The sequence below is a fragment of the Nelumbo nucifera genome, chromosome 1 (assembly GCF_055504915.1).
Source record: "Nelumbo nucifera cultivar China Antique chromosome 1, China Antique-T2T, whole genome shotgun sequence".
Lineage (NCBI taxonomy): Eukaryota > Viridiplantae > Streptophyta > Magnoliopsida > Proteales > Nelumbonaceae > Nelumbo > Nelumbo nucifera.
The window spans coordinates 38,952,246-38,971,620 of NC_142649.1; the positions used below are offsets into that span (position 1 = coordinate 38,952,246).

At 39.6% G+C, this 19,375-nt stretch overlaps 1 protein-coding gene across 1 annotated transcript; it reads right to left on the reverse strand.

The window, feature by feature from the left end:
- Positions 1-18,125: 18,125 nt before the first annotated feature.
- On the reverse strand, positions 18,126-18,960 carry LOC148803136 (zinc finger BED domain-containing protein RICESLEEPER 1-like). Its single transcript, XM_088894220.1, has 2 exons — positions 18,619-18,960; positions 18,126-18,524 (listed from the first exon to the last, which is right to left on the reverse strand). The coding sequence occupies exons 1-2, from the start codon at positions 18,958-18,960 to the stop codon at positions 18,126-18,128; spliced, it is 741 nt and encodes a 246-aa protein (XP_088750346.1).
- Positions 18,961-19,375: the final 415 nt, after the last annotated feature.

The window sequence follows — 19,375 nt, forward strand, 5'->3', positions numbered from 1 at the left end:
GGGGTAACATTGGGTTGGAGAAATCCGTTAGTTGCATGTAATTGCTCTAGAATGATCGGTTAACATGGGCCTGCCGCAGGGCATTGACTCACATGATGGGCCGGGCTTGAACAGATGGAACTTGTTGAGTAGGTTGACAATGTTGGGAATTGTTGTCGATATGCAAGGACTTGGTTAAGTCTTTGGGCCATCCCATTGATCTTGTCCAGCTGTTGAGACACATGGTTCCAATTTATTTGTGGCTTAGGTTGGAAGTAGTTTCTCATTCCACATACTCCAACCATTGCAAAATTATTATTATTATATATATATTTCTTTTTTTTTTAATTTTAAATTTAAATTTTTGAAATTTAAATTCAAATTCAGATTTTGAAATTTAAATTCAAATTTGAATTTTTAAATTAAAAAAAAAATGCCAAGCAAATCAACCACACGACCTTGGGCTGATGTAGGGTTTCCTAAACTAGTGGTTCAACCAATGTGAATGCTTTTAGGTTCACTTGGAATTACACCACTTCCTTTGGTTAGCCAGGTAAGAGGTGGGGATGTGGGAGGCTCCCCTTGCTGTCGCAAGGACCTAATTAAGTAACCACAAAACCCGCTTAGGCATAGTTATTTAACCTCTTTCCTTAGACACCAACCGCTGGTTATGGAAAGTAATTACAAGATTTCCAAAGATTCAGCACACTTTTGAACCAAATGTGAGGCTTCCCTAAAGGATCTTGTTATCCAAATTTTAAATTAGGGTTAGGGTGAACCGCATGTAGAGGGTGGTGATTTTTGGGCCAAGGAAGGGTGATGAAATCCCTACCTTATCTTATTTAAATTGGATGCCCTTAAATGGATTAACGGAAGGAAGAACAATCAAACAAAATGAAGGCATCTAACTACAATGCATGAACAATTATTTCTAAAATGCAATTCAGCAATATAACATAAAATAGTAAATAAACTAAGCAAGAAAAGCAATTAAAATAATAAAAAGAAGGAAAACCTAACACATTAACAACTAACTATGATAATCAATTAAATAAACCTATATGATGCATGCTCTAGAATATGAAACCCTAAACGTTGGAATGCAAAAACTAAATTAATTTTTTTCGATTTGTTTTTATTTTATTTTATTTTTATTTTTTTTGAAATATGAAATTTAAATTTTTGGAAATTTAAATTCAAATTCAGATTTTGAAATTTAAATTTGAATTTTTATTTTTTTATTTTTTTTCAATTTTTTTTAAATTCGAAAATTTTAAAATTTAAATTTCGAAATTTGAAATTAAAATTAAAATTAAAATTTTGATATGAAATTTAAACTAAAATTAAAAAATTTCAAAAATTTCCTATTTGACAATTAATTATTCGATTAAACAACTAAAAGATAAGATATGAAATTAATTATTATTATTATTATTATTTGCATAAATAAAATCAAATAAATCTTTTCCTCTTCTAAATTTGTTTTTTGCATGTAACGTAAAATGCTTATAATTCTTAGTTGATTAGTTATTATTTTATTTAATGCTTAAATTCCAAAACTTATTGCTTATAAACTTTTAGTTTATGGATATGTGTACTTACGCCTCACCTTTTTTGGTCATTACACCTCAATTACACCTTTAGCCTTTTAAAATGTTGATCAAATCAATGAAACTAACTAACCCTACCCAACATGCCCCGAGTTAATCAGTTTTCTAGTATTTCCTATCGGTTTTGGTTTAACAATTTCCTAGCCCAACCAGATAGAGTTAGTTTTAGTTTGGCCACTTGTAAACCATCCCAAATCGATCATGGATATATTAATATTTTATATTTTAAATATAATTTTTTATAATGAAAAATGAGAAAATTCCCATATTTCTTAGTCTAAAATATTTTATATTATAAATTTAATTAATTAATTATTTTTAATAATACCAATGTAATTTCTAAATTTAAATTTAATTTTCAAGTTTAAATCTTTTGAACTGACTGATCAAACTGAAAATCAACCCAAATCAATACAACCTGAGTTGGTCGGTTTTCACTAATGGTTAGTCGGTTTTGGATGACGAACTTGTTAGGCAGTGTATGCCCTTGGCTCTAATCAGATTGATGTACTTTTTGACATTTATTGTAAATGAATAAAGTGTGATGGGGGGTGATTTAACCTGACCTCCTAACTAGGTGACACGTGGACATGACTCGACGTAAGCGACAGCTCGGAATGACAGCTTGGCTCAACTTGGCGTAATGAGCCTGCTGAAACCTAGCCTGAACAGCTCACTATAGAACGCCTTGCTGCAAGGCAGTTTGCTATTGGAGCTCGCTACAAAGGAGCTCACTATTGAGTAACCCGGAGTCTTCAGTAAACTTCTTATCCGACAAGACCGTGCCCTTCAGACTGCTCCCACATCTCTTGTCTGGCGGTGCAGCACCTGCTAGTCCAGAGGACTGCACCCACGTCTCACGTTAGGCGGCGTTGTGCACGCTAACTCTGCATAACGTCTCTCAACTAACAGGACCGTACTCTACGACGGTTACTTGCACCAGTCGAATCAGCCTGGCGAATAACGACTATTGCAGAGAATCAGAGGCGGTTACACCCGATTTGACAGAGCATCAGTATATAAAGGCCCCGATTTCCAAGGGGCAAGGGAATAATTTTTTTGAGTAAGTGCGCATCTCCACTCTTAGCTCATTTTCCTTTACAACTCTCTAGGCTCTCCGCCGAGTCCAAACTTAAGCATCGGAGTGTTCCCGCCGGGCGAGCTCCCCGGGAATCCTTCATCTTCTTCTCCTTCTCAGGTGTCGTTCGTCACCAGCTAGGAGTGAGGTCCCTGCTAGCTAGGAGTGACCAGATCACGCTACATCATTTGGCGCCGTCTGTGGGAACCGCTTCAAAAAGCCACTCTGCCAGTCAGACCCGCGTCGCCTCGGCCTTCATAGTTCGAGCTTCTGCTTGCCGAGAACCAGTTCGAGGTCCTGGCCGCGGACTGTAGACAAGGCCCTTCAGTTCACAACCATTATTAGCAATCCGAGCCCCTTCTTGGGCCCAACGAAGCAGCAGAGACGCCGCCGAGCTCGCCAAACTACCACTCACAACCTGCCCGAGCTCAAGGGTACGAAAGAGGTGAGCTCAGATGAAGTGAAAGCCACTCCGCTCTTCTCAGTGCCATCCCCCTGTCTCCAGAACTTCTAGCCGGCCCTAATGCAAAGGACTTCAAGCTTCCTCCCTTGGACAAGTATGACGGATCGTTCAATCCAAATGACCACGTCGACGCCTTCCAGTCGCAGATGCACTTGGCAAGGGCCAGTGAGTCCTGCATGTGCGTGGCCTTCTCCACCACCTTCAAAGGAGTAGCCCACACATGGTACAAGAACGTCGCACCCGGGTCAATAAGAAGCTGGGCGCACTTCGTGCAAGTCTTTACTTCCCATTTCGTCACCAGCAAGCGGTGCCCGAGAACCCAGGAGAGCCTCCTCGGCATAGTCTAGAGGGAAGGGGAGCCTATCCGCTGCTACATCAAGCAGTTCAATGACGCTTGCCTACAGATACCCCACTTGGACCCCGCAGTGCGACTCACAGCAGCCAAGAGAGGCATAACGCACAAGGAGTTCAAGTGGCATGTAGTTGTCAACCAGCCTAAGATTGTGACCGAGTTCCTCAAGTTCGCGGACTAGTTCATAGGGACGGAGGAGGAGATTAACCAGTAGAATGAAAATGTGCTTGAAAAGAGGAAAAGAGAAACTGAGTCCTCGACCCACAGGGACAACAAGAAGAAGAAAGACCCAGCTCGGGGGGTAGGACCAGGTCAGCCTTTCCGAGCCCCTTCAACAGAAAGAATTGACTACACACCCCTGAATGCGAAGCGGTCTGAGATTCTCATGGCAATCAAAGACGCCCTATATGTGAAGTGGCCACCCCGGCTGAAAGGGGACCCCAATGTAAGGAATAAGAATATGTATTGTAGTTTTCATAAAGATCACGGTCATAGTACTGAAAGTTGTAAGAACCTCCGCGACGAGATAGAAGAGCTCATCCGTCGCGGATACTTAAGAAATTTTGTACGAGATAATAATAATAATAAGGCAGGTTGGCAAGGGGAGCAGGGTAGAGATGCTCCCGAGCCTAGCAGCAGGCAAGCAGAGTAGCCGCAGCGGTAACCCCCTGAAGAGAGGCCAGTTCGGGGGACCATTCATGTGATCATCGGAGGATCGATCGTCGCGAGCTACACCTCAGCTGCAGCTCGGACATAAGCCCGTGAGGTCGAAAGGGAAGAGCAGAACCCCCCGAAGCAGCCAAGGACAAAAGATTCGATCTTCTTCACCGAGGACGATGCGTGCGGGGTCCATTACCCCCACGATAATGTGCTCGTCATGAAGATAAGGATTAATGACTTTGAAGTCAAGCGTGTCCTCGTCGACTCCAGCAGCTTGGCAGACATTCTTTTCAAGGTAGCATTCAACAAGCTTTAGCTCCAAGAGAGCGACCTCAAGCCCGCAAGTACTCCCTTGGTTGGATTCAGCGGGGAGGAAGTCAGGCTCCGGGGGAGAATCACAGTACCTGTGGAAGTCGGCACCTGGCCTAGCATAGTGAGGCTTAACAATGAATTCTTGGTGGTCGCAACTCCCTCCCCGTACAATGCCATAATTGGACAGCCCATCACCCACGCTCTACATGCGTTGGTCTCCACCTATTATTTGGCAATGAAGTTCCCCACAAACTTTGGAGTTGGGGTAGCGCGAGGCGATCAACTCGAGTCTTGCAAGTGCTATGTCGCTGCCCTCAAAGGGAAAGCCAAGGTGGCCGACGACCTTGAGCTGGAGCAACCTACGGAGCAATGCGAAGAGCGAGTTGCACCTATGGAAGAGACTGTTCCCGTGCCCACTTCGGCGAAGGACCCAGCTCGGACACTCCAGATCGGCGCTTCCGTCCAGGAGCCCCTACGATTTCAGCTGGTAAGTTTTTTACTTCAAAATTTAGATGTTTTTTATGGTACGTGGCAGAGATGCCCGGCATAGACCCTAGTATCATAACTCATAGGCTAAATACTGATCCTGTAGTTAGGCTCGTTAGATAGAAGAAACGCAACTTTGCCCCGAAGCGGGGAAGAGCAGTTAACGAGGAGGTCGGGAAGCTCCTCGCAGCCGACTTTATCAGAGAGGTCCATTACCCGAGCTGGGTAGCCAACCCTGTCCTGGTAAAGAAGGCCAACGGTAAATGACACATGTGCGTCGATTATACCGACTTGAACTGAGGTTGTCCGAAGGATTACTTCCCACTCCCCAAGATTGACCGCCTGGTGGACGCAACCTCAGGGTATGAGTTGCTGAGTTTCCTGGACGCCTACTTGGGCTATAACCAGATAAGAATGGACCCTGTCGACGAAGAAAAAACAACTTTTATAACTGAACTTGGCTTGTTCTGTTACAAGGGCATGCCCTTCGAATTGAAAAATGCCGGGGCCACCTTCCAAAGACTTGTGAATAAATTGTTTGAGCCGTTGATCGGCAAGAAAGCCCGTACTGGTGGGCTTTTACTTGTAAATAAGACCATTTAGGGCTTTTACTTGATGGACTAATCTCTCTTAAGACCATAGTCCTTGGGCCTTCATAAGGTGGCTGGACCCAAGGACCATTTAGTGTAAATGTTGGGCTTGGTAAAAGCCCGTACTGATGGCTCAGGGGTTCACTGTCTTCAGCAGTCAATTCGGCTAGGCCTTGTAATAGAGGTTAGGCTGAACTCATATGGCTTTTGTGGAGATCAATGTTTGGGTCCCACGCCATACAAAGAGAGCCAAACAAGCCAGCAAATTAAAGGGGAAGTGTGCCTGATAACTTAATGGGCCTAAAACCCAATTTGAACTAGGTTAATGTAGTTAATTAAAGATGGGCGAATTTAAGATTAGATCTGCTTCTAGATCTGCAATAGGATAAGATATATCTTATTCACTTAGGAGTTCATATCCAAATAAAGATTTGGATCAAAGAACCCTTTCCTGATAGGATTAGAAAGCTTATCCAGAGAAGTTATAAATAGAGGGTGAAATCCTTTTATTAAACACTTTTTGCAAATCTCAGATCTTCTCTCTGTTCTTGCCGCCCTGCCCAATTCGATCTCCATTCTTGGACTGATCAAGAATGGTTCTTGATTCTGATTCTTGCTAGAAGGATCAGATCTGAAGTTGTGCTCACATCCCCTGCGTGATCCTTGCTGAAGGATTGTAATTCTTGCTGAAGAATTGCTTTGCTGATCCTGCCTCATCCTAAGCTGTGTCATCTCTAGTGGAGGTGGGATTTGGTACCCTCTTTGGGCATGAACACCTACGTTGGAAGCCAGTTGCGTGGTTTTTGTATAAGGTATAACCCTCCCTTATTCTTGGTTTCAGATTTGGTCCTGTTTGTTTCAAGAATGAACCTTGAAAAAAGCAATTTTTTTTTTTCTAAATTAGGGAATAGGATTCCCAAAAGGGAGAAAGAAATTTTTGAAATTTTGCCCAGCCACCCTGCATGGTTCAGCCATCCATATGATAGATCTCACTTCCCTTCAAAACTCCCTAACTTGATTATGTTGATTTGGTTGACCAAAAAGTGTGCAATTAAACCAAACCAACTTGTGAACACTCCTAATTTCAAGTATACTAATAGTCTAATTTATAATAAATAACAATAGTTTAATAATCTCTAATAATTATTGAAAATTTGTAGCAAAAATATACAATTATTGAAAATAAATTTATAATAAAAATACAACATATAACTAATAAAAATAAAATAATTACAATTATTAAAAAATATAATAAATGTTGAAAATATATTAAATTAGTCAATAAATATTGTAATTTCAGATAATAGTTTAATATCTAATAAATATTAATCAATAAATTATAACAAAAATAAATAATTACTAAAATTAAATTTATAATAAAAATACAATTAATGCAATAATTACAATGAATTAAATTTAATAAGTTAAATAACAATAGTTTAATCTCTAGTAATTATTGAAAAATTTCTATTAAATGACAAAACAAATATAGATTTATACATAATTATTGACAATATATTTATCACAAAATACAACAATTAATTACTAAAAATACATTGTGTAGGTATATGTTGATCACCACAACCCTAATAGCACGGAAGGTGCTAAATCAATGCCACAAAGGTACTCGTGATGAGTTCAAGACTCAGTACAAATTTGCAATGAGCTCTGAACCTGGACAGAATTGCGATGAGCTTAGGGCCACCACAGACCTGCAATAGATTCAAAGCTGTAGTACCGAAGACAAACTCAGAATCATCATGAGCCTGCGATGAGCACAAAGCCGTCGCGAGGCTGCGATGAGCTCACAGCCATTGCGTATCAGCGACAAACAAAGGAACACGATAATTGATCAACGCCACTCATGATAAGACACCCTATAGGATTGAGAGACACGTAAGATTAGTAATGATCATCCACACTACTTCAGTCTAGGAGACTTGCAAAAGGAAGTAGCATACGTGTATTATGAGAATCCTTAAATGAAGGGGAACCTCATCCTTGATATTTATCTCATAAGACACGTAGCTAAGCCCTAGCGGTGTTCCCTGAGAACTAACACTGAATGAAAGATTCCCTTTCCTAGTGGGAATAAAACACTTTTAAATCCTCCCTTTTGGAACCTTGGGATCTCTCCCTATAAAAGGAGGTCCAACTCGTAATGAGAGGAACATTCTGTCAATCATAGCCTTTAGCCTACCTTTTGCCCTTAGCCTTCCTTCGTCCTTCAAAGAGACCCTCATACGTAGCCTTACCACCACACTCACAATAGAATCTCTGGTTATTCATTGATTATGAAGGATGGCCGCTTGTAGAACTAACCTTTCTCCCATCCCTGAAGAACAAATCAATGAGCAAGAGAACACCAACCTGGAGATTGGAGACCAAGCCGGACAAGAGTCAGCCGAGCAGGTTGACATCGAGATCCTCTCTAACAGGGTTTATGAGTTTGAGACTCATTTCGACCGCATAGAACATATGCAGGCCAAGATGAGAAGCACCTTATAGAACCAACACCTCTGGTCCTTCCACATCCATCCCTACTAATCATCCCACAAACTTGATTCCTGGAATGAATGATCACCCTTACAGAACTAACCTCGTGTGACCCCATAAAACAATATGGCGACAGAAGCACCCATCAGTCGCGATGAACTGAAGGAGTATGTTCAGGGCCTGATGGAGGAGAGCTAGAACAAGGCCCAATCCTCACCTATCCTCAAAAAACCCTACTCTGACCGGACCTTGTACAAACCTTACCCCTCTGGTTATGTCCTGCCTCAGTAGTGGCCGTAGTATGATGGGTAGAAGGGGAGCCCACAAGAGCATGTTAAGAACTTCGAGGACGCCTTGGGATTGTTTGCCCTGGACGGAGACCTGAAAGTCAGGTAATTCTCCAAATCTCTAACCGGACCTGCATACACCTGGTTTGTTAATCTGACCACGGGTAGTATAGACTCGTGGGTAGGGGTTCAACTTGAGCGGGCTTAACTCGATCCCAACCCGACCCAACTCGATATTTTTCATGGATTGGGTTGGATTTTTTGGGCCTCAGGTTGGGCCTGGGCTTGAAAAGGTGGGTTTTTTATATTTTTTGGACTGGGCTTGGGTAACCTGAGCCTAGCCCGACCCAGCCCGAGCCCAACCCAACCCGAGCCTGGCCCGATGTGTTGTACATGTAGTATATAATTGAATCAATGATTTGTATGTTATTATGTTGACTTAATGGTAGTTGTTTAATTAATAAATTACTAATTTAGTATTAGGTGCCATGCGCCAATGCCATTACTCATTATTAATTAGTTTCTTAACTTTCTTTTTCTAAACACGAACATGATTTCCCTCTTTGTGTGTCTTTGAGACTTTAACGTTTCAACTTCAAATTCTTTTAATTCAAATGACATTATGGCAAGTTGGCAACATTAATTAAGGAAACCCAAAGGCCAAAAGGCTAAAACCCAAAAGTCCAAAATGAGTGAAAAGTGAAAACCTCTTAAAAATCTAAAATTCTAAAACCCTAATACTAAAGTCTCCTCTTGGAGAGTTGGAGTCTTAGTTCACAAATCATGAAATCACAAATCACAACTCACAAGTTCTAATGTTGGCATTTTGCTCTAGTTGTAGGCTTGTAGCCAAAATCACTGTTATATTGCTTATTATCCTGAAGAGAAAAACATGTATTCAATAATCACTGTTAGTATCCCTTCTTTTTTCTTAATTATTATTCTGGGTAGCACCACAATCTAGTAATTATCCAATATCTAATCTTCTTCTTCCTACAAACACCTACAATGAAGGGATGGGGGATTCATCATATGGATGGTCGAACCATGCAGGGTGGCTGGGCGAAATTTCAAAAATTTCTTTCTCCCATCCGGGAATCCTATTCCTTAATTTAGAAAAACTGCATTTTTCAAGGTTTGTTCTTGAAACAAACTGGACTAGATTTGAAACCAAAATTAAGCAAGTAGGGAAATGCTTGATGCAGAATAATAGTAATTCGCAACATAGGTGTTCACGCCCAAAGAGTTGACCAAAACCCGCCTCCACTGAAGGTGACACTGCTTATGGTGAGGCAGGATCAGCAGGAACCCTGATTCTTCAGCAAGAATCAGGCAAAGGGTTGGTGAGGACAACTTTAAATTTTTTCTTCTAGCAAGAAACAACATCAATAACTATTCTTGATCAGATCCAAGAATAGAGATCGAACTGGGTAGGGGCGGCATGAACTAGGGAAAAATTTTGTAGATTTTTGAGTGTTTTTTAAACTAGTGAATTCGCCCCCTTATTTATAGACTTCTTCGGATAAGCTTCCTAATCCAATTAGGGGAGAGTTCTTGATCCAAATCTGATATTTGGATCTGGACTCTTAAATGGATAAGACTTATCTTATCCTTTAGCTAATTCTGATCAGGTTATAAGTAAGAATTCACCCTTTTAATTAACTTACTTAAGCCCAGTTCGAAATGGGCTTTAGGCCAGCCATGGGTTCAGCCACATTGTTTGTATGGCGTGGGACCCTAGCATTGATCTACACATTATCCACATGGGTTCAGCCCAACCTCTGTTATAAGGCCTGGCCAAACAAGGTTACCTTCTATTTGTGTTAACCTTGTTTGTTTTATGACTCGTGCTTTTCAAAGAGGTGAACTAGAGTACAACCCTGAAATTGAGAAGACTACCCGTCGTTTAAGGAATGAGGCGAAGCAAAGGAAGGACTGTTCACCTCCAAGGGTGAATTCTGAATTCGACTTGCCAACTTGTGATCCACCTATTTTCGAAGAGGAAGAAAGGATGGCTGATAGAGAGAGAACGTTAAGGGAGTTGGCTGCACCAATCATGAACCAACAACCCCTATGCAAAATATATCCCACTCTCGAGGTAGCCTTTGAACTAAAATCTAGATTGATTCAACTGTGTCCTATTTTTCATGGCTTTCCAAGTGAGGACCCTCATAAGCATCTCAAGGAATTCCATGTTGTCTGTTATAGCATGAAACCACAAGGTATGACTGAGGATCAGGTAAAACTTATAGCTTTTCCTTTTACTTTACGAGATAAAGCAAAGGATTGGTTATACATTCTTCCTCCTGGTTTGATACGTACATGGGATGAGATAAATAGAATGTTTTTAGATAAATATTTTCCATGCATCTCGAGCTACAAATATTAGGAAGGAAATCTGTGGAGTTCAGCAGTTTGATGGTGAGACACTATACGAATATTGGGAAAGATTTAAACAGCTTTGTGCTAGCTGTCCCCACCACCAAATACCCGAACAGCTCTTGATCCAATACTTCTATGAAGGAACTCCAACCTATGGATAGAAGTATGGTAAATGCAGCTAGTGGAGGAGCCTTGGTCAATAAAACACCTGAAGCGGCTAGGGAATTGATTTCCAACATGGCCGAAAATTCACAACAATTTGGAGCAAGAACAGATGGTACAATCAGACGTGTTAATGAGATAAGTCATTCTAATTTAGAAAATCAAATTTCTGATCTAACTGCCTTGGTTCGACAACTGGTTGCAGGGAAATTGCAAACGGCAAGGGTATGCGGTGTCTGTTCGATTCCTAGGCATCCTACGGATATGTGCCCATCATTGCAGGATGGTTCGATGCAGCAAGTTAGTGTCATAGGAGGATTTCCGGGCCAACCTCAACGCAAGTATGATCCCTATTCTAATTACTACAATCCTGGGTGGGGGGATCATCCCAATCTGAGCTACAGAAATCAAGGAGGACCATAGAGATATCAGCCCCAAGCTTTCAACAGACAGCCCCCAATTTCAGCACCTATCTCAGCGCAAAGTCGACCCTTAGGTTCAGGTATGTCATTAGATGAAATTGTTAAGGCTCTTGCTACAAACACTCAACAATTTCAATAGGAAACAAGGGCCAGCATCCAGAACTTAGGGAACCAAATCAGTCAGCTTGCTACTTCCATTAGCAAGTTGGAGGCGCAGAACTCTGGAAAGCTACCATCGCAGATGGTAGTTAATCCCAAAATAAATGCTAGTGCAGTGGTGCTGAGAAGCGGGAAGGAATTGCAGCCACAACCTACCTCACCACGGAAGGCAGATAAGGGATAGAAGGAAGAGGAGAAACTAGATTCAAACGAGAGCCCCATTAAGGTAATATCTGACCCCCTTCTCCCAAAGATTACTAATGCCGTTGTGCCTCCATTTCCTACTAGGTTGGAAAAATCCAAGAAGGAAGAATATGAGCAAGAAGTCTTGGAGACCTTCAGGAAGGTGGAGATAAATATACCCTTGTTAGATGCCATCAAACAAATCCCAAAATATGCAAAATTTCTGAAGGAGTTGTGCACTAACAAGAGGAGGCTGTGAATTGATGAGAATGTAAGGGTTGGAGAAAACGTTTCAGCTGTCATTAAGTGGACCTTGTCGGAAAAATGTGTTGATCTAGGTATGTTCACTTTACCTTGTGTGATTGGAAATAAAAGAATCGAGCATGCCATGTTAGATTTAGGTGCATCCATCAATGTCATGCCATACTTGATTATTGTGCTTTGAGATTAGGTCCCTTAAAGGAAACTAGGGTAGTCATTCAGCTAGTTGATCGTTCTAACGCCTACCCGGAAGGGATTGTTGAGGATGTGTTGGTGCAGGTTAATGATCTAATCTTTCCAGCCGACTTTTACATTCTGAAGATGGAGGAGGACATGGTCACAAGTTCAGCCCCACTTCTATTAGCTAGGCCATTCATGAAAATGGCCAAGACCAAAATAGATGTGGATGAGGGTATCCTCTCTGTCGACTTCGATGGGGAGATTGTTAAATTTAATATTTTTTAAGCTATGAAATATCCAAATGAATGCGGCCATTCAGGAAAATGGCCAAGACCAAAATAGATGTGGATGAGGGTACCCTTTCCGTCGAGTTCAACGGGGAGATTGTTAAATTTAATATTTTTTAAGCTATGAAATATCCAAATGAATGCCATTTGATCTGTTCTATTGACACTGTTGATTCAATTGTGCAGGAAGTTTTTGGAGAAGAGGATATGAATGAGGAGCTCAAATTAAGTGCATAATTGGACATGGAGGAGGAGTTTGATACACCCTGCAAAACTCCGGAACAAAAGGTAACAAATTCTGATATTCCATTGTCATTTTCTCATATGAAATTGCTACCTTCTATTTTCTAGGTTCCGAAGTTGGAATTAAAGGCCTTGCCAGATCACCTTAAGTATGCATATTTGGGCGACAAAGAAACATTACCGGTGATCATTGCGAAAGGGTTGACTGAAGAACAAGAGGAATGGCTCACCAAAGTTCTGAAAGAATATAAGGCGGCGATTGGTTGGACCTTAGCCGACATAAAAGGGGTCAGCCCCTCAATTTGCATGCACAGGATTCTTTTGGAAGATGGCGCCAAACCAGTCAGAGAATCGCAAAGAAAACTCAACCCGGTAATGAAAGAAGTGGTGATGAAAGAAATACTTAATTTGCTGGATGAAGGGATAATCTACCCAATTTTGGATAGTAAGTGGGTTAGTCTTATACATGTTGTACCCAAGAAAATTGGGATAACTGTGCTAAGAAATCAAAATAATGAACCAGTCCCAATGAGGATACAAAGTGGCTGGCGTATGGTAAGTGATTTTCGAAAACTTAATTTGGCCACTTGAAAGGACCACTTCCCATTGCCCTTCATAGATCAAATGTTAGAGAGATTAGCAGGCAAGGCCTTCTTTTGTTTTCTCGATGGATTTTCAGGTTATTATCAGATCGTTATTGCCCAAGAGGACCAAGAGAAAACAACCTTCACTTGCCCATTCGGCACCTTCGCCTACAGATGGATGCCTTTTGGTCTGTGCAATGCTCCAGTCACTTTTCAAAGATGCATGATTAGTATATTTTTTGATTTTTTTGAGAAGCGCATTGACGATTTTACTGTTTATGGTGATTCATTTGATGATTGCTAAGTAATTTGAGTAAAATTCTGAATCGATGTGTCGAGACTAATCTTGTTTTGAGTTATGAAAAATGCCACTTTATGGTAAATGAGGGCATTGTGTTGGGACAGGTTATCTCTGCTAGAGAAATAGAGGTCGATAAGGCAAAAGTTGATTTAATTGTGAGCTTACCTTACCCTACAAATGTTAGGGAAGTACGTGCCTTTCTTGGACATGCAGGTTTCTATCGCAGGTTTATCAAAGACTTTTCAAAAATCGCCATGCCATTGTCCAAATTGCTTCATAAGGATGTGCCTTTTGACTTTGGGGATGAGTGCAAGGAAGCATTTTACAAGCTCAAGAATCTATTGACAATTGCACCCATTATTCAACCACCCAACTGGAACTTTCCCTTTGAGATCATGAGCGATGCAAGCAACTATGCGGTAGGAGTTGTTCTAGGTTAACGAATTGATGGGAGGAGCCACGTCATCTACTATGCTTCGAGAACACTGAATGCTACAATGCAACTACACGACCACCGAAAAGGAGCTATTAGCAATTGTTTTTGCTTTAGATAAATTTCAATCATATTTTCTTGGCTCTAAAGTGATTGTATTTTCTGATCATGCAGCTTTGAAATACTTTCTGGCAAAAAAGGAGTCAAAACCGAGGCTGATAAGGTGGATACTTTTGCTCCAAGAGTTCCATTTGGAAATCAAGGATCGAAGGGGAGCTGAAAACTCGGTGGCAGACCATCTAAGCAGGTTGGTAAAAGATGAAGACTCCCCACCCATCTCTGAGTTTTTTCCGAATGAGCAACTGTTCCACATAAAAGGTATGATCCCTTGGTATGCTGATATCATGAATTACTTGGTCGCCGGAATTTTGCCTAATTATCTCAGCAAGTCAATGAAGAATAAAATCAGATATGAGGCAAAATATTATGTTTGGGATGAACCCTATCTGTGGAAATTCTGCTCCGATCAAGTGATTAGGAGATGTGTCCCTGAAAATGAGCATATATCAATTTTAAATTTTTGTCATAATTATGCTTGTGGTGGTCATTTTGGGCCACAAAGAACTGCTCAAAAGGTCTTAGATAGTGGGTTGTATTGGGCAACCTTATTTAGAGATGCATACTTGTTTTGTAAAAATTGTGAAAGATGCCAACAAACATGTGCATTGTCTCGTAGAAACAAGATGCCCCAAACCCTCATTCTTATGTGCAAAATCTTTGATGTTTGGGGTATTGATTTTATGGGACCCTTTCCTCCCTCTTGTGGTTTTGTTTACATACTTTTGGTAATTGATTATGTCTCAAAATGGGTGGAAGAAAAAGCCACCAGAACTAATGATTCTAAGTGTGTTGTAGGTTTTATCAAATCTAACATTTTCAGTAGGTTTGGTATTCTTCGAGCCATCATAAGTGATCAAGGGACCCACTTCTGCAATAGAGTCGTTGAAGTCTTGCTATAAAAGTATGGGGTGCATCACCGAATCACCACTGCCTATCACCCCCAGACAAATGGACAAGCTGAGGTTTCCAATCGAGAGGTCAAGTCCATTTTAGAGAAGACGGTGAACCCAGGTAGAAAGGATCGGAGCCTACGTCTAGATGATGCACTTTGGGCATACCGAACCGCATACAAAACGCCAATAGGGATGTCTCCTTATAGGTTAATTTTTGGCAAGTCTTGTCACTTACCAGTCGAAATTAAGCATAAGGCCTATTGGGCAATCAAACGCTGCAATATGGACACGGAAGAAGCTGGCAAGGCAAAAAAGATCCAATTGCAAGAATTTGAGGAGTTGAGGTTAGAAGCATATGAGAATTCAAGAATCTACAAAGAGAAGACCAAATTGTTCCATGATAATTTGCTTTTAAGAAAACAATTTATAATTGGACAAAAGGTTTTATTATACAATTCACGACTCCAACTCATGCCAAGTAAGTTGCATTCCAGGTGGATGGGCCCATTTGTTGTTACTAATGTATTTCCTTATGGTGCAGTAGATATCAAAAGTCTCGAGACAGACAAGGTTTTCAAGGTGAATGGGCATCGATTGAAGTTGTTCCATGAGGATGCAAATGTCTCATCTATGGTAGACATCTCATTGGACCTTCCTCATAATTCATCGAATTAAGGAAACAAATGAAGGTATTTGAATCTGACTGCATTGGTTTGTTAAAACAATGAGTGCTTGTTTAGTCCAAGAATGTTCAATCGGTGAAATGCTTGTTTTCTTTACTATTGATTTAACTTGGGATCATGAGGAATGGTGATTTGGGATCACTCTTTGACAAGTAAAAAGGGAGAAAGAAATGAAAATGGGAAGATTATCAAGTCTGGACTGAAGCATGCAATGGATCAGGCCATATGTTGAGAAAAAGAGAGATTAAAAATCAGTAGGTAGTTTCTTTTGTTTTGCTTGACTTTTGCCTTGCTCGAGGACGGGCAAAGTTTAAGTGTGGGGGGATTTGATGAGACTAAAAAGTACCCTATTTTTATCCCCAAATATTCACTCTTTTTCATTTAGCACTTAATTGGAATCATTACTCTTGTATTTCGATTCAGGGCAAGCAAGAAGGCGATAGGAAGAAAACAAGGCTAATCGGATGATTTTGCACAGTTTCGGCACCATTCAGTAATCTGGGCATAACACTTTATTCCGTACTCCGATTTGGATAATTCAAGATGCACTAGAAAGATGAGGGATAGGCTCACAACTTTTATGTTTTGGGTTTTGACAGATTCTATACACATCAAAGACTAAATCGGACCCGAAGTCAGAATAAGTTCATAGCAAAGCCCATTTCACAACTGAAGCCCAATTAGCAGAAGAGCCTTGTAGCAGCCCAAGTTATTAAAGCAGCCCAACTCGAATTCAAGAGCCAAAAGTCCCAATTTCGAATGTAATCTCCAGAAAGAGAGTCTTATCAGATTTAAGTTTTGAATCTAATCCTAGAAAGATAAGATGATTGAGATTAGATCACTAGATAACAGATAGGATAGGATTAGTTCAAAACGGATAAGGACTTTCTTAATTGAGGTTAATCTTCTAAAAGGAGTTGGAAAACAGCCCTCTCCCTCAACTATATAAAGGGGGGGCGGACTAACTTTAGGCATCACTCAATCAATCACAAAAATCCATCAATCAAGCACCAAGCAACTTGATCAATCAAGAAAGATCAGTTCGGCCTTCTGAGAAGCAGAGCAAGGAGGATTCAAAAATCATGAGCAGTTAAGCTTTTCTTTTCTGGTTCAAGGGGGGATGTTCGATTGTGTCATCATGAGGTTCAGTATTTAATTCAAGTTCTTGCTTTTTAATTCAAGTATTCATTGATTGTTGTGCTTATTCTCTATGGATGTTAATGTTAATTAGTCTGACAAATTAATTAATATTGATTTTCCTACTGCTATTCAAGGTTCGGTGATCCGTAATTGTCACGAATAGTGGTACAAGTAGCAATTAGGTTAATATCTTTCTGGGTCAATTGTTTGTGACAGCCTTTGACCAATGTATTGACATGTGTTAACCTAAAGGGAATCAATGGAACAAGATTCGATAATTGCAGCTATCTCAATTATTGTTATTTTGGTTTAACTGTTTTCACAAAGTTTAATGCTATCAATAGTTAATATGGAGCACTACCGTACCTAATCGATTAGTGATAAGTGTTGACCGAATGCTGGGTTTGGTCAGCTGATTTAGGAAAACACAAGGTTTATTATGGCTATCCTAATAAATCTAAGGTTAAATGCTTGAATAGCAAGACTGCCGAAGTCTACCTAGGAACGATGACCAATCGATTAAATCCGAACCCTTGAATCAGAATTCGGTAAGACTGATTTCTCTTAAGTTGATATTGCTCTCTTGATTCTTTTTTAGAATTTTAATTATTTAATTTTCCCACTCTTTATATTGCACACTCGGCTGAGAAATTATTTCCCTAGCTCCCTGTGGGATTCGACCTAGTACCACTACTACTACAAATTTGTTGTGGGACTAGCATTAATTTTGAGGGCTTCGACAACCCGTCACCCAGGCCTGGGATAAACTCGGATTGGTTAATCAGCCCAAAGGCCAAAGCCTCAAACTAAAAGTTAATCAACCCAAAGCCTAAGCCAAACTTGGATAGCCATACAACCATTAACCAATAAGTTTCCTTAAGTTAACTTCCAAGTAAAAATATACAACCATTAAAATTTAAAATTAATTAAGTAGTCCTCAAAGCAATAAAAGAGTCTAAGATCATTAAAAATTCTTCAACAACAACGTTTAACATCTCTCAAAATAACTTCAATAGTAGCCCAAGATCTTCAAAAATCCATTCAACTTATTGTTCCTAAAAACAAATTAATAAACTCATAAGTTTAGTAAAGAAGTAATAATATTTAGATGGATATAGCAATACGTGTTTAAAATTCTAATTAGTAATCACCTCAAGCACTCATTATGTAGTAAGATTAGACATTAATAGAACAAGCCAGATGGGGCACCAATTTCATCAATCAAGGCTATTAAAAAAGAAAAGGAACTTTATATAAGTTTATATTAATAAAGCAAAAGTAGAATACAATAAATAAGTAGAAATTGAAGTACCTATCTTTATCTCCTCAAGAACTTCTAGTTTTTCCTCAGTTTGAATTGGATTTGATGGACTTCTTAACTAATCTTGGGTACAAATCAAAGACTCAACAATTTTTGGTGTTAATGAACTACAAAATTGGTCAAGCACTTTACCCCCAACACTAATGGAAAACTCTAAAGCAATGGTTGATACAAGAATAGTTAAAATATCTTTAGCCATTTGAGAAAGTACACAATATTTGTGGTTATTCAATTTCCACCAAATCAAAATATCAAAACTTGAGCTCTCTTCTTGTAGAGCATCCTCTAAGTAGCGGTCTAGTTCTGATTTCACAATTGTTTCTTCATTTCTTGAACCCATATGATATTCTCCCTTAAAAGATTCAGATGATTTAATAGACCCCTCTACTCCACCATTACAAACTTCTTGTGAAGGTTCAATTGCTAAGACAAATGATGAATCCATGGCTTTATATTGCTGAAAAACATTTTTCCATTGTACATTTAATTTTATCCATAATCTAATTCACCTTGTTAACATCTTCATAAATTTGCAAATAACAAAATCTTACATAATCCAACTTATAACAAGGATCCAAAATCACTGTAATGATCAAAAACATGTTAATCTTATCAATATCACTCCAATATTTGTCAAATTGTTCTTTCATTTGGTTGGCCATCTCACTCGAAAAAAGATCTTCACATTTTCCATATTGCTTCAAACATTGTTCAATGCCAATAATTTCATCAAAGTAAGAGCTAGCTGTAACATAAAAGGTCTCCAAGAATCTACACAAGCTCCTATCCTTTTTCCAATCTTCTTCCAAGGGAGGTCCCAATTTTAAAAAATGCACATCTTGCTCTTCTAGGCGCTCAAATGCATTTTGAAACTCTAAAGAAGCTTCATGCATAAAGTAAGTGGAGTTCCATCGAGTACAAATATCCAAACAAATTGATTTCTTACTTTATATTCTCTCTTCCTCCACACATCTTTTGAATTGTTGCAAACGTGATGGTGAATTCCTAATATACTTGACACTATCATGAATACGGCATATTGAATTTTGAATCTCATCTAACTCTTTGTTCACAATGAGATTCAAAATATGGGCCGCACATCGTACATGAAAGAATTCACCATCTAACAAGAGGTCATTTTTCTTACTCAATTTCCTTCTCAAAATCTGAACTGCAACGTCATTTGAAGATGCATTATCTATTATTATAGTTCCAAATTTCTCTAAACCCCAAGATATCAAACACAATTCAATTGCATGTGCAATGACCTCACTAGTGTGTGGAGTTGGAACAACTCAAAAATTAATA

Coding starts and splice junctions, on each gene's coding strand:
- LOC148803136 (XM_088894220.1), bottom strand. CDS start 18,960: ATGCATGAAGCTTCTTTAGAGTTTCAAAATGCATTTGAGCGCCTAGAA. Junction 18,525..18,618: donor CTTGTTATAAGTTGGATTAT/GTAAGATTTTGT, acceptor AATGTTTTTCAG/CAATATAAAGCCATGGATTC.